Source organism: Palaemon carinicauda, chromosome 33 (assembly GCF_036898095.1).
Source record: "Palaemon carinicauda isolate YSFRI2023 chromosome 33, ASM3689809v2, whole genome shotgun sequence".
In the NCBI taxonomy this organism is placed as follows: Eukaryota; Metazoa; Arthropoda; class Malacostraca; order Decapoda; family Palaemonidae; genus Palaemon; species Palaemon carinicauda.
This window is the reverse complement of record NC_090757.1, coordinates 12,805,211-12,818,413: the sequence shown is the minus strand read 5'-3', so window position 1 is coordinate 12,818,413 and position 13,203 is coordinate 12,805,211. Positions and strand designations below refer to the sequence as shown.

The following is a 13,203-nucleotide window of genomic DNA, read 5'->3' as shown; positions in this document are numbered from 1 at the left end:
CAGACCTGCCTGTGTTCTATTGTCCCTTTTGAGTGCAGGCATACTGTAGGAGCCTTGGTGTGTTTTGTGAACAAGAAAAGGGACAGTCTGAGGTGCAGAAATATTCTTCAATTTCTTCCCATATTTTGAGTCCTATTTTAGATTTAGACAGAATTGATAAAGTAATTGTTTCAGTGGATACCAAGACTCAAACTGATGCTATGAGATCTTTTTATTGAAATACCAAGTTTCCACCTTTAAGCCTACAGCTCCAATCTCCTTAGAATTGGTGCCGAGAAATTACTTTTATATCAGTGGTAGAAAATCTCAAATAGAAATTCTAGAATAATTGCTAATCATATTCAAAGATATTACTGGAGAATGCTCTGATGGTTCTTCCTTGCAAATTCCAGTAGGAGGGAGACTTTTCCCCATTTATGATACCCTTCGTCCCGGGCTGTAAGTGCTAGCCCTTGTCAAAGAAGGTTATCAGATTCCACTAACCTCAAATACTCCCTGTTCTAAAGAGCCACTTCAGTATCCAAGTTATCTAGCTAATACAGGAAAGACTTGGATTTTGCAACTAGAAATTGTGAACTTTCTAGAAAAAAATGTGATAAAAGAGGTCTGAAACCCTGCTCTGGGTTTTCCAACAAATTATTCCTTGTTCTTAAAGCTTCAAGGGGTTGAAGACTCATTCTAGAAGTCTCAACCCTTAACAAGTTAGTTCTCACAAGATTTACCATAGAAACTCCATTGACAGTTATGGAGGCAATAAAGTAAAAAGATTTGATGTTTTAAATATACCTCTCACATGTATGTTTTTACATTCCTATTCATCTCAACTTCATATGTATGTTTTTACATTCCTATTCATCTCAACTTGAGGAAATACCTTTCTTTCATGAATGGATTTATCAATTCAAGTGGTTATGTTTTGGTCTCAATACAGGACCTGAAGTTTTCATTAAGATGATAGTCCCATCTCACATGATTAAGAACTCTGGGGCTAAGAGTTCTTATCAGCCCAGGTTATTGGCTACTATTTCAATGAGCCTTCCTTAATGTTTGTATTGCTTCTTCTCCAAAATCTCAGTTTGATCAACCTTAACCCATAAGATTTTAAAAGACTAAAATTTTACTGTTTTCTTCCATCCAATAAACACATGGCCTTAGGATAGGAAGGAATATTCTAGTAGTAAATGGTAACTAACGTACCAGTCTCCGTCTCTTCAGTTTCTTCAGTTGTCCAGTACTGATCAGACCTTCTCTACACTGTTGACTTATCACTAAATATTAAGATGTCTTCTGGTTTTCTTAACCATTATAATATAACATGGAATATGCAAGAGAATCGTTTCTGAAAGTTCATTGTCTGCATTCCCTTTGTGTATTGTGTCATGGGGAATACTGTGATTTAGATAATAATATAAAGTGTGTGTTCTCCTCACTGTATATCTCGTGCAAAAGCATGCTGCAATGGCTGCTGGCCAAATTAACAGGGCAAAGCTCTAAAGGGAACTTGCTGTCAGCTCAGGGGAAAAGCCAGGGAAGACTAGACTAATCAACTATAACAAGGATGATGACAATAATGACAAGCCACCAGATAATAAGCCAACTTTCAATAGTGAGGAGCTTCATAAGATCATGACAGTGCTAGCTTCCTTTGTTAAAGTTCAGAAGTCCAATGAATCCTCTTTTAAAACATTGCCATCCTAAAATAATTCCTTAACTTGAGTCAAGTGTTAATAGTTTCAGTAAGGGTTCTGAAAAATCACATTACAGATTCAAAATCCTCTCACAGAACCTCAAATTCTTTATTAATTACTTTAGCTTCTACTGCTGCTAAAACCTTGCATACCACAAACTGAATGGTAGTCTAGATCCTTCCATACCACCATTCCCCAGAGTAAGCAACCCCCCCCCACATTATTTTGTATTATTGTACATAAGTGAATGGCATGGCACCCTGTATTGTATGATTTTCTTAAACCTTGTTGGGGTGAACTTAATCTTGATCATTTGCATTATATTTCATTGGGCAATGAGTTCCATTTGCTTGCATGCTCTGCCACTAGCTCATCACAGGTAATTTAAGCGGGTAAATGTAGGCAAGGGAACATATACTAATAAGATGAGTCTGCCTCATGCTGGCACAGTATCCCCTCCATTCACTAACTCAGCCACTAGCTATTCAGAGGTAATTCAAGCAGGATAAATATAGGCGCAAGAACATATAATAACAAAAGGAGTCTGCCACACGCTTGAGCAGTTTTCCTTGCATTCCCTCTAGTTGTAAACAAAAGAGGAAATCGCTTATTTCTTCCCTCGGTTAAACCTCTGATACAGGAAGATGAAGGAGGTACTGTAGCCTTAAAAGTGAGGAATTATTGAGTACAAAAGTTGGGAAGGAATTGGGGTCAGCAATTATGGTTGTTCAAGTTATTGAAATGGTTGGGATCCACACCAATTTGAAGAAGTCTCTTCTGGCTCCAACATAGATGATTCTATATTTGGGAATAAAAATATAGTTGTTCCTATTCAGATTTTTTCCGTCGGATAAAAGGATTCAATCATTTCTTATATTGTTGCAAAGCTCAAAATGTTGAAGCTTGGATGTGGATAAGGCTGCTGAGGATCATGGCTTTTCAGAGCAATTTTATCTGAATTTTTATCATACAGTAACAGAATAGTATAACTAGTAACAATTTCAATTTGTGATTAAAAAACAACTTAAACAAGTGGTAAAGTGGAGGTGGTGGGTGTGATCATGATGTAATACCAAAATTTTAATCAAAATGGTCCAAATTAGCTTTTTGTGGCTACTGGTTCATTTAATCTAATCTTTTGCTACTCCTGGGAGTATGACCAATCACATGGGTGATTTGCCAGTCTTAGGTCCTTTTAAGGAAGAAGTGCCTCAAGTGTTTACGATTCCAGCTTTAATATCACAATTCCGCAATACTACACTCTTGTGATCAGTAGCCGTAGAGAACATAAAAAGCAAAGTGCCAAATAAAACCAAAATCCTCAACCATGCAAATCCAAGGAAAAGATCCATTAGCATAAAGCAAAGGTCTGATGGTGAGCAGCAGCAACAAATCGACTTGTTTTGGGGCCAAAGATAAAACTGGCTTGACTCAATTAGGCAGGCGAGTATATCTCCTCACCCACCTGCCATTACTAAACAAGCTTGTTAATGGTTCAACAGATCTTCCAGCTTCAGTAGGCAAATTACGCAATTAAAGTAAAAATCTTTGTATTTCAGTTGGAATAAACTAGTTTCGTGTTAAAAGAATTATATTTATTACAAAAATAATACCACTGAAAGAAAACATTTCAAAGTAGAGTTGGCTGTTAGCCTCAACTAATTGTTAGAATACTGTAAATGTAAAAAATTAACAATTTTCAAAGTAACTGCCACGTACTTGTTTGGTTTTATGTCAGTTGTTCATGAAGAAACAATTAACTTTATCTAGCAAAAATAATCTGAAATGCTGCTTCTGATATCTATTATACTAATTTCAGAGATACTCCACTGTGTATGTTTGGCCATGAGATGAGATAAATGACAATCAGATACCCAGAGAAGTTTACATGATGTCAAGTTATATAATGGAAACAACCTACATAAAGACCCTTAGATATCAAGGAAAAGGTACCCTAGATAAAAAAGAAAACTTATTGATCATCTAACCCCATAAAGGAAAAGGTGATACAAAAACATTTATGATGACGATAAGCATCACCAAGTCCCATAAAAAAAAAAAAAAAAAAAAATCATGTCAATTAGTAAAGTACTAGAAAACCTTATTGGCCTAGTTAAATTAATGCCTATTGCACCACTTACTTAATAGTTCAATAACTGCTTCATTGGCATCAGTTAGAACATTTTTTCCTTCCAATTCTTTCCCAAAGTCAGCTTCATAACATCCTTGTTGATCAATTTTGCATTCCTATTGGGAAAAAAATGGAAAAGCATTCATGTAATTATGAACAGTATATGATAATAAAAAGAGATTAAGATATCAACAGAAATTTGTTGAAGATTTACAAACACGTTAATATACAATTTCACAGAAGGGATCCCAAATATAAAAAGCTTTACTCTAAAACCACTGAATAGAAAATATCAATCAATATAAAAACAACATTACAATAACATATACTCCTGTATATTCCACCAGTAACTGAATTTTACCTGTTTCATGGACTAATGACCAGGGGCTGAAAGGCCATTCAGTGGTGAAGTGCAAATGACAGGGAAAACCTTGTGGTTGTGGTATGAAGTACTAACTGTTTTAAGATGTTTGACACCAAGATGAAAAAAAATAGAAACAGATGTAAAACAGGAAACTAAAATTTAGGTGGCTAAGGTCCAATAATGTTACAAAAAAACTTAAATAATCTCCACAATGCACCACTTGTGATACACTGACAGTATTACCCCCTAGAGGGCTCTGTTTCAAGGGGTGAAGATATCTAAATGACCAGTGGGTGTTCTAGGGGCCTATTGGGTGGAGTAGATTATCATAACCACTAATGAAGACAATCTCAGTGCAAGAAATGTTTGTGTGATATTAGGAAAAATATTCAGGTGAAAAAATCTATTAACGAATGCTCAGTAAAGCAAGCCTTTAGGAAAAATATTCAGGCAGAAAAATCTACCATTAATCAATGCTCAGTAAAACAAGCATTTAGGAAAGATATTCACGCAGAAAAAATCTACTGCAAACCAATGCTTAGCAAAGCAAGTCTTTAAGAAAACTATTCAGGCAGAAATGTTAACCAATACTCAATAAAGCAATCAGTATATGAAGTTGAAAGCAGTACACTGTCAACTCTGAGAGAGAGAGAGAGAGAGAGAGAGAGAGAGAGAGAGAGAGAGAGAGAGAGAGAGAGAGAGAGAGAGAGAGAGAGATTTTTACAATAATTTTGGATGTCTCAAAGACTTTTTAATCCATCTGCAGCAACTCCATTTGCTCTTTGGTAGAGAGATTTGGTTTAAGCATTTAGAGTGTTCTTATGATATTGTTTAATTTATTCTTGAACTCGTTTACCATGTTACCCTTTACTACATCTGCTAGAAGTCTATTCCAAGTATTTGTCATTTTTTAGGTAAAGAAATTGCTACATTGAGTGGTGTTGTATCTTTTCAATTCCAGTTTGTATCCGTTACCTCTGGAATAATTTGTGCTAAGTGTGAATAGATTGTTGTAATCTATATTTTTTATTCCTTTAAAGAATTTTGAATGCCTCTATTAACTGTCTCCTTAAACGTCAACTTTGTAGATTAAATAAGTTCAACCGTTCTATCCTCTGTCTATGAGAGAGAGAGAGAGAGAGAGAGAGAGAGAGAGAGAGAGAGAGAGAGAGAGAGAGAGAGAGAGAGAGAGATTATATAAATATTGTCTACTCTTACCACAGAGGTTAGTAGGGTAAAAAGAAAGTAAAAAAAAATAATTTACTTTTACACTGCAGTTTCATATTAGGGATGTCTTAAAAGATCTCAACTTAATTTAACTTCTTTTGTTATTCTCAAAAAGTCAGAGAGTCTATTCTTGTAGGTAGAAAGTCTGACTTGCCTAACCAGTTGCTAACACTAGCCTGACTTCCATAGTTGGGTCTAGTGGTTATTTTTACAGTGTTCCTTCAGTAAAGGTTCTGAATGTTCATAGCACCTAACCAGAGTTGAATTCTTCTCATAGTCTCAAATTTTTACATAATTTTTCTACAAAATCCTTACAGTTCTGCATCCTTAGTTGCTCTTTAAGACATCTAAATTGTGAGGCAGAGGACACAGTAGATAGTTTTGATCCTCAGATCCCTCCTATTGCTAAAGTAAGTGTTCTTAAGCAACACAGTTTTTAATTTAGGAGTTGGTGTTTCATATCATGGATTTTCTTAACTTTTTATTGTTTACAGTGTTGATCAGTTAATGCTGATCAATTACATCATGTTCTTCACAACCGTACATTTTACTTCACTTGGAAGATTGGCTATTAACTCATCATGGGTTTACATTCGTTAGGTTAAATATTAACATTCATACCTTCATTACCCTTGTGAGCCTTACTATGAAGGAGAATTAAAGTTTATTGTTGGGTATTCATATTCAGTAATGATACATAGTTAAAAATAATAAATGAGTTTAATACCAAAACAATCTATCGCTATTATGCATGAGGGACCACTACATAAACTATGCCTTTGTCCCTAAACTTCAACAAATGTGCAGCACTAACATGGCAGTTGTAAACAATGGGTTTAAGAGTGAAACATAGAGTAAAATCTCATTGATAAAACTTCCTTATAACTTACCTTTTTCTTCAAAGTATTCAGAAGTAGCTGTCTCTAGGCTAATACAGTATACACCTCTCAATGCTACCTCTTTGTTGTGGATAAGAATCATTAACTGTTATTGATTACAAAGAATAGCTAAAGATGGCTAACATTACTGTTAGAAGGTAATATAACTTTTTATTGCAACTTGAAGCACTTGTAGGTCTCCCCTGCCCATTATCCATTGACTTCAAAGACACAAATATGTGTCCTTTGGATGGTTCAATACTTATTTTATGCCAGCAGTTATGGATTATTGCAGGGTGAAGAAAATAATGCACCTGAGCATGTCATGCATGTGAATGACCTGGACCCAAATGTGAGCATTGTATTTTTTAGACCAAACATTTTTCATTCAACCCATGGATCAAGACATCATAGAACTCTCTGAGCAGTACTATCTATGACATATCTTACATTGCGCAGACAATGCTACTTCAGTAGAGAACAAGATGAACATTTGGAATTTTTGGAAGGGTTACAATATGTATCACTCAGTATTAAACATCAGTGCTTCTTGAACTGATATAACTAACTAATTTGTTCATGATTTTAAAGGTATTGATGAGCTAGTAGAAGATGTATTGAAGAATTTGGTATCCCTTAATTATGAACTTGAGATGGAGTTTGAAGATTTTGACAAGTTGATTAAGGTCCACAAGCATCCACTGACTAAGCATCCACTGGGCTAATATGAATAAAAGAAGACTGAAGAAACTTTTCTTGATCCAGAACCATAGAACTTCAACCTTAAAGATATGCAGCGTGCTTTCTATTATTTACCCTCGTGTCTGTCAATCATTGAGTATCAGAATCCTTCAGCTAAGCATTGGACAAAGTATCTAATGGTGTTGAAAATATGTTCCTTCCATAAAGGTCAATTTACAACAATACAAGGAATGCTAACCAAAAAAATTATGGATAAATTCCTAGTAGAACTGAAAAACAAAAAGTTACAGGTAACACCTGATCTTGACGCTAAAGTGCCATTGCCATCGACATCAAGTTTTATAGCAAAGAAACCTCATTTAAAAGATGTGTTATTACCAACAACCTTATCATTGACAACCTCCTCCAACAAATAGTTTGTCATTTACAACTCCACCTTCTATTATGTCCAGTAAACAGAAGAGGTGCCAACCTCACTCTCTCTCTCTCTCAATAATTATTTAAAACTTCATTCAAATGCTATACAATATTCAAGTATATCACATGAAAGCTTATTAAAGTAGGTATCAAGTTTCCATGAAACCATAGCATGCTACAAGTACAGTGGAAGATATGTCACTTTATAGGGTTAAGTTCCTACCTACATAAAATAATTGACTTACTCTGTGTCTCCTAGATCCAATTAACAAAGTAGGAAGGGGTATTACTGTAATACTGATATTACATTAAAAACTTACCACTGGTATCTTGTGCTGCAGTGCTACCACAAAATCATCATGACCATGAGCAGGAGCAGTGTGTACTAAGCCTGTGCCTTTGGTTACCGTTACATGCCCGCCCGGAATGCATTGACACTGTCTTTCAGACAGAGGATGTCGATATGTAATGTCAGAGAGCAAGGAACCTAGAAATATTTATAATAAACATTGTTTATGAAACTTTATAATACATAATGCAGTACTAGCACAATATTTATGAATAAAACACGATACTGTATATTTCATATATAAAATAATGATTTCTTATTAAACATCTCATAGGATACAGTATAAATCCCATATATAGTAACACACTATGGCTACTTTAATTCCAATACATTTTCCAAATCTTTTAAGAGCATAAGCTGATTAAAAACAAAACTGAGGGCCATTAGTACAACATATATCTGCAAGGCTCCAGTATCCTGTTAACTACAGACAACAATATAATGGGTTAACCTTTGGATGGAATAGTACATTGAATTTTGAACTTAAAAATATAAATACCCCAGGTTAAAAAACCTGTTGTGATATATTGGTAGGTCTTAAAAGAGGTAGTGTTTCTGTTGCCTTGCAGATACACTGGACTGTGAAGCATGATTCAAGAAAACAGTAAGAATAGCTACAGTATGGATGAAATGGACAGATAATTAGTCTACTGGTTTATAAAAATGAAACTTGGAAAATAACATTTATTTTTTAATATAAACCCACCAGCGTATATCTGCCTAATTTTCATTACAATGAGCAATGAATCCAAGGGTTTGTTGGATGGTCTGTTCATGTCGAAATGGAAATATCTACCAGCAGTACTAAATTCCTCTATAAAATGCAAGTAAATAATATACATTCAGTTTTTACCTTACATTAGATAAATAACTAAAGCCTTTTCTCCAACCTCTCATATGTTGAATATCACAAGTCATCTTCCCTTCTTAATTTTATATTTGTCTTTGGAATAGAACTGACAGTTTCAAGAACTATTAAACTTTGCCCAAAACTCAAGCACCCTATCAAGAGACTAAGATACAGCAGGTAATTGTGAAGATGATCATTGCAAAGACAAAGGTTGGGTTATCATGTGAAACATGTCCCAGTCTACATCCCCGCCAAAAGCAATCTTGAGAGGTTCTGGCAATGCAAATTTATATGACAAAATTGTTGATGATTGAAGCTTTCTATCCTCAAAGAAGTGGACCACAAAAGAAGCCAAGAAGTCTGGGGTTACCTGACAACATGACCTATTCCTCGGAAAGGCCATTTAAGCTTTTGACACAGATTGGTATTGTCTCATGAATGATGACCTCTTCCACTTCATAATATAAGTAACATGGTGGGCTGAGAAATCCCTAGTAAAAACTGGAGAGAAAATCCAAGCATAAAAGTACTGGGTCAGAAAGGAGGAAACAAAGATAATCCGACTCGCTACTTTCTAATGCAGTTGTGCATGCCAAAGTGAATGTAACCTTGGTCTCAGACGTTGGAGCAGTAGATACTACATGCTGTTTGGCCACAGAGGAGGTATTAGCACAGCTGTCTCTGAAAAATCCTGAGGGGTATTAACACCTTTCGAGATGAAACTCGTCGAAGGAAACATAGATTGATGACCATGTTCTAATTCAAATTACAAGCATCTCTTGCCACTACCTGAGAATTCATGTTTAGGGCTACGTATAGTGGATGTCTGTGGTTTTCTTTTATTGCAAACAGGTCTACAGAATATTCAGAACAAACTATGGAATTTACAAAAAAAATAACTCTAATCCAAGCTCCATTCTGTACACAGGACTGACTGTTTGGATAGGGCATCCACTACTACTTTGAGAGATCTAGACAGCCAAATGATGATAGAAACACATTTCTATTTCAGTAACTTCATTATGGAAAGAGTCACTGCATTGATAATTCTTGAGGAAGATCTCCCCCTTCTGAGACAATACTGTACATTGCTACTTGATTGTCTATGAAAATCTTTATATGGGAATTCCTTCTTGGACTGAGTTTATTCAATGTCAAAGGTCTCCTCCGAATGACCTCTTCACCCCGACTGGGATGTATATGTATGAAGGATCATATCGGGGTAGGGTCCAATGGGACTGACATGGAAAAGGCATTTGATGTCGTCATGGCCTGAGAATTCTTTTGCAACTGGGAAACTGAGCCCGAAGGTCTCAAAACCCCACTCAATTGAGATCTTTCAACCTGGTCTTTAACACTGGGTTGACTATAGAAGCAAACTGAAGAAGGCCCATTATCTTCTCTAGCTGTTGCCTGGTGGAGAAGCAGTTTGAAAGAATCTAATCTTTTTTTTTAAATTTCTAAACATTGCAAGGATACTCTGCTTACAGGATTACAAAGTTTAATAATTCTGCAATATAATGCAATGAACAAGAAGTTCCTACCTGTTATAGTTTGGCCATACAGAGGTGCAGAAAAAATTTCTGTGTGTGTGTGGTGAGTAAATTTTGCTCCTAGCCTAATAGCAATTTTTTTCACGCACTACATCACGAGAGGTTTAAGTATCAAATGTGATAATAAAATCACTCTGAATTGTGTTGCACATAGTTGAGAGATTTCTTGTTTTAAGAAAAACTCTCAAGTGAAAGTAGGCTTTCATCTTAGGGTACACAATCCAGGCGAGCATGAATTGCGTTGCGAGCTTGGCTTTCAAGGAATTAAGAGATCGCTTGCATTAAGCAAAACTTTCAAGTGAAGGGAAAACCCTTCACCTTTGGCATCGCAAATCAAGCTTGCTAGAGCTTGATTCATGTCATGAGGGGGTGAGAGATCTCTTACATTAAGCAAACTCTTAGGTGAAAGGCTAGCTTTTACCTTTGGTGCCATCAGCTACTGTGACAGCCCCCAAGATCTCCTAGTAACTCTGAAGAGTTAAACTGCTCTCGAGTCAGAAACGTGAGAATACTTCCGAGCTGCGTGAATAGATAAACTACCAAGCTAAGACAGTAGGTCGTATTGACAACTGTGTCTTCAGAAAACCTGAAGGGTTGGCGGGCTCAGAAAAAGGCAACGTTGGGTTAGGTTAGGTTAAGTTCAAGTGAAAGGCTAACTTCCACTTGAATGCGTGTAGGAACCGAGAGGTAACTTAAAAATGAAACCTCCCAAATAGCTGACCAAGTCAGGCAATCAGTCACAATGTCACTTCTTTCAATATGCGACTCTGAAACGCTGAATTAACAGAAATTGCCATGATACAAGTTGTTCGCATGTGTCTGCTGACGTATTGGAGTACACAGACGGAACAGATTTCCTCTCTAGAGGTTTTCTGTTCCTAAGACTTCATGGAAGTCTCACTCCAAGGCGATGAAGGTAAGGCCTTGGCAACAGTCGCTCACCTTTAACCAACCTAAAGCGTTAATGTGATCCTGATGCTAATCAAGTCTCAACTCAATGAAAAAATCCCCGAGACGCAAGCATCAATGGGTAAAAGCTTCATTTGCCATAGCCAGTGAATGTGGAAGGAGTTTTCAATCTCCCACCACAGCTACGATCAAAGAGAAGACAGTATGAGTGAGCAAGGAGGCGATGCTTCTCCCTGCTATCACTGGTAACAACTGGAAAGGTCGTTGACACCTCATTACTACAAGTTTTATAGCTATATACCAGCTTGTGCTAACATCCAACTCCATAGTAGGTAGTAGATTGATCAGGGCACCACCCACCCATTGAGATACTATTGCTAGAGAGTTATTGGTTTCTTTGACTAGTCAGATAGTACTACATTGGATTCCTCTCTTGGGTTACAGCTCATTTTTCCTTTGCCTTCATATACATCGAGTATTCTAGCCTCCTCTTTCCACACTCTCCTCTGTCCTCATACACCTAAAAGATACTGAAAGTACCAAATAATTCTTCTTTGCTCAAGAGGTTAACTAGTGTACTACACTGTATTTGTGTAGGAGGACACTCCAAAATCAAACCATTGTTCTCTAGTCTTGGGTAGTGCCATAGCCTCTGTACCATGGTCTTCCACTATCTTGGGGTACAGTTCTCTTGCTTGAGGGTACACATGCACACTATTTCATCTTATTTCTTTTCCTCTTGTTTAAATGAAGTTTTTCTACTTTATATATGAAAGACCTACTGTATTTCAATGTTGTTACTGTTCTTAAAATATTCTATTTTGACTGTTCATTACTTCTCTTGTAGTTTATTTATTTCCTTGTTTCTTTTCCTCACTTTGATATTTTTTCCTGTTGGAGCCCTTAGACTTATAGCATCCTGCTTTTCCAACTAGGGTTGTAGCTTAGCTTATGATAATAATAACAAATATTGAATAGTTTGTATTTATGATGGAATAATTATCTGTTGGTAAAATGAATTTCACATAGTTCAAGATTTAAAAGTTGCTCACAAACAACATGTTATGTACTAAAGACTGAACACATAAATATACAAAAAGCACTCAAGTTCCCTTTATACATAAACTTGGACCAGGAATGACCAGTCAATAGTTGTCATAACTCAGCAAGAACACTCATGGGACCAACAAACCCCTATCCCTTGCTGATAAGGATTATAAGGACGTGTTCACTTCAGAAATATATCAAGCTGAAAGCATGGCCTGAACTAGAGACTCACACATATAGCGAGTTACCAACAACTCTACTAAGTTGCCATATTCGTACGGAATGGTTCTTAAAAAGAGTAATCTGATCATAAATAACAGACTGTATATTACATCATACTCTTGTAAAAATAAACCAAAATGTCTTTGACATTTGATAATCATTGCTTTGTGTCCTGTGACTCATATGTGAAGCTTATACTTAATAAGGAAAATTATACAGAAATGAAGTACTATATTGTACAGTATTATACCAAGTCAGAAAAATGAGCCACGTAAAAGAATGATTTTGCTTACAAAACTTAATAAAAAATGCAAACAGCTTCATGTTAAAGTCACATCATTCTCATTTAGAAACCTATGGTCTTGATATTCTTTAATATTTACTGGTATTTTACAATACTACAGTGCAAAATAAAAAAAAAAATCCCCCATAAATGGTCCCAAAATTTGAAACCCCAGTTCCCATTTTAACATACCTTTTATAGAGCAAAGCTCAGTTATATCTGAAGCAAAGTGTTGGAGCTCCTTTAAAAGCTCCTTGGCCCATATGACATATATAGTCTGTTGATTAACAGTCACCCTCAATAGGGAATATTGCTCATCCACAGAAAAACATATAGCTTCATTTGCTGGAAGTGTCCAGGGAGTAGTTGTCCATACTGCTAAATACACATTAGGCTTTCCATTCTCCTTCAAAACTTCCTGAGTAAAAATGAACAGAAGTAAAGAAGTGATGTTTTTACCGAATTAAATCAAATTTATCCTTATAGAGCTCAAAATTCCACCTTACAAAATTATTGTACAATACATTCTAATGGCTTTAGGAATTAAAAAATAAGTGTTTGAAGGTAATATATATTTTTCCTA

At 35.9% G+C, this 13,203-nt stretch overlaps 1 protein-coding gene across 1 annotated transcript in view; it reads right to left on the bottom strand.

The window, feature by feature from the left end:
* Nucleotides 1–13,203, bottom strand: part of IleRS-m (Isoleucyl-tRNA synthetase, mitochondrial) — a 223,961-nt gene that overhangs the window by 98,154 nt on the left and 112,604 nt on the right. The window contains exons 6-8 of the mRNA XM_068356756.1: nt 12,813–13,038; nt 7,728–7,894; nt 3,830–3,935 (exon numbers count right to left, since the gene is read on the bottom strand). Of these exons, the coding sequence (XP_068212857.1) occupies nt 3,830–3,935; nt 7,728–7,894; nt 12,813–13,038 (499 nt within the window). The remainder of the gene's footprint in view (nt 1–3,829; nt 3,936–7,727; nt 7,895–12,812; nt 13,039–13,203) is intronic.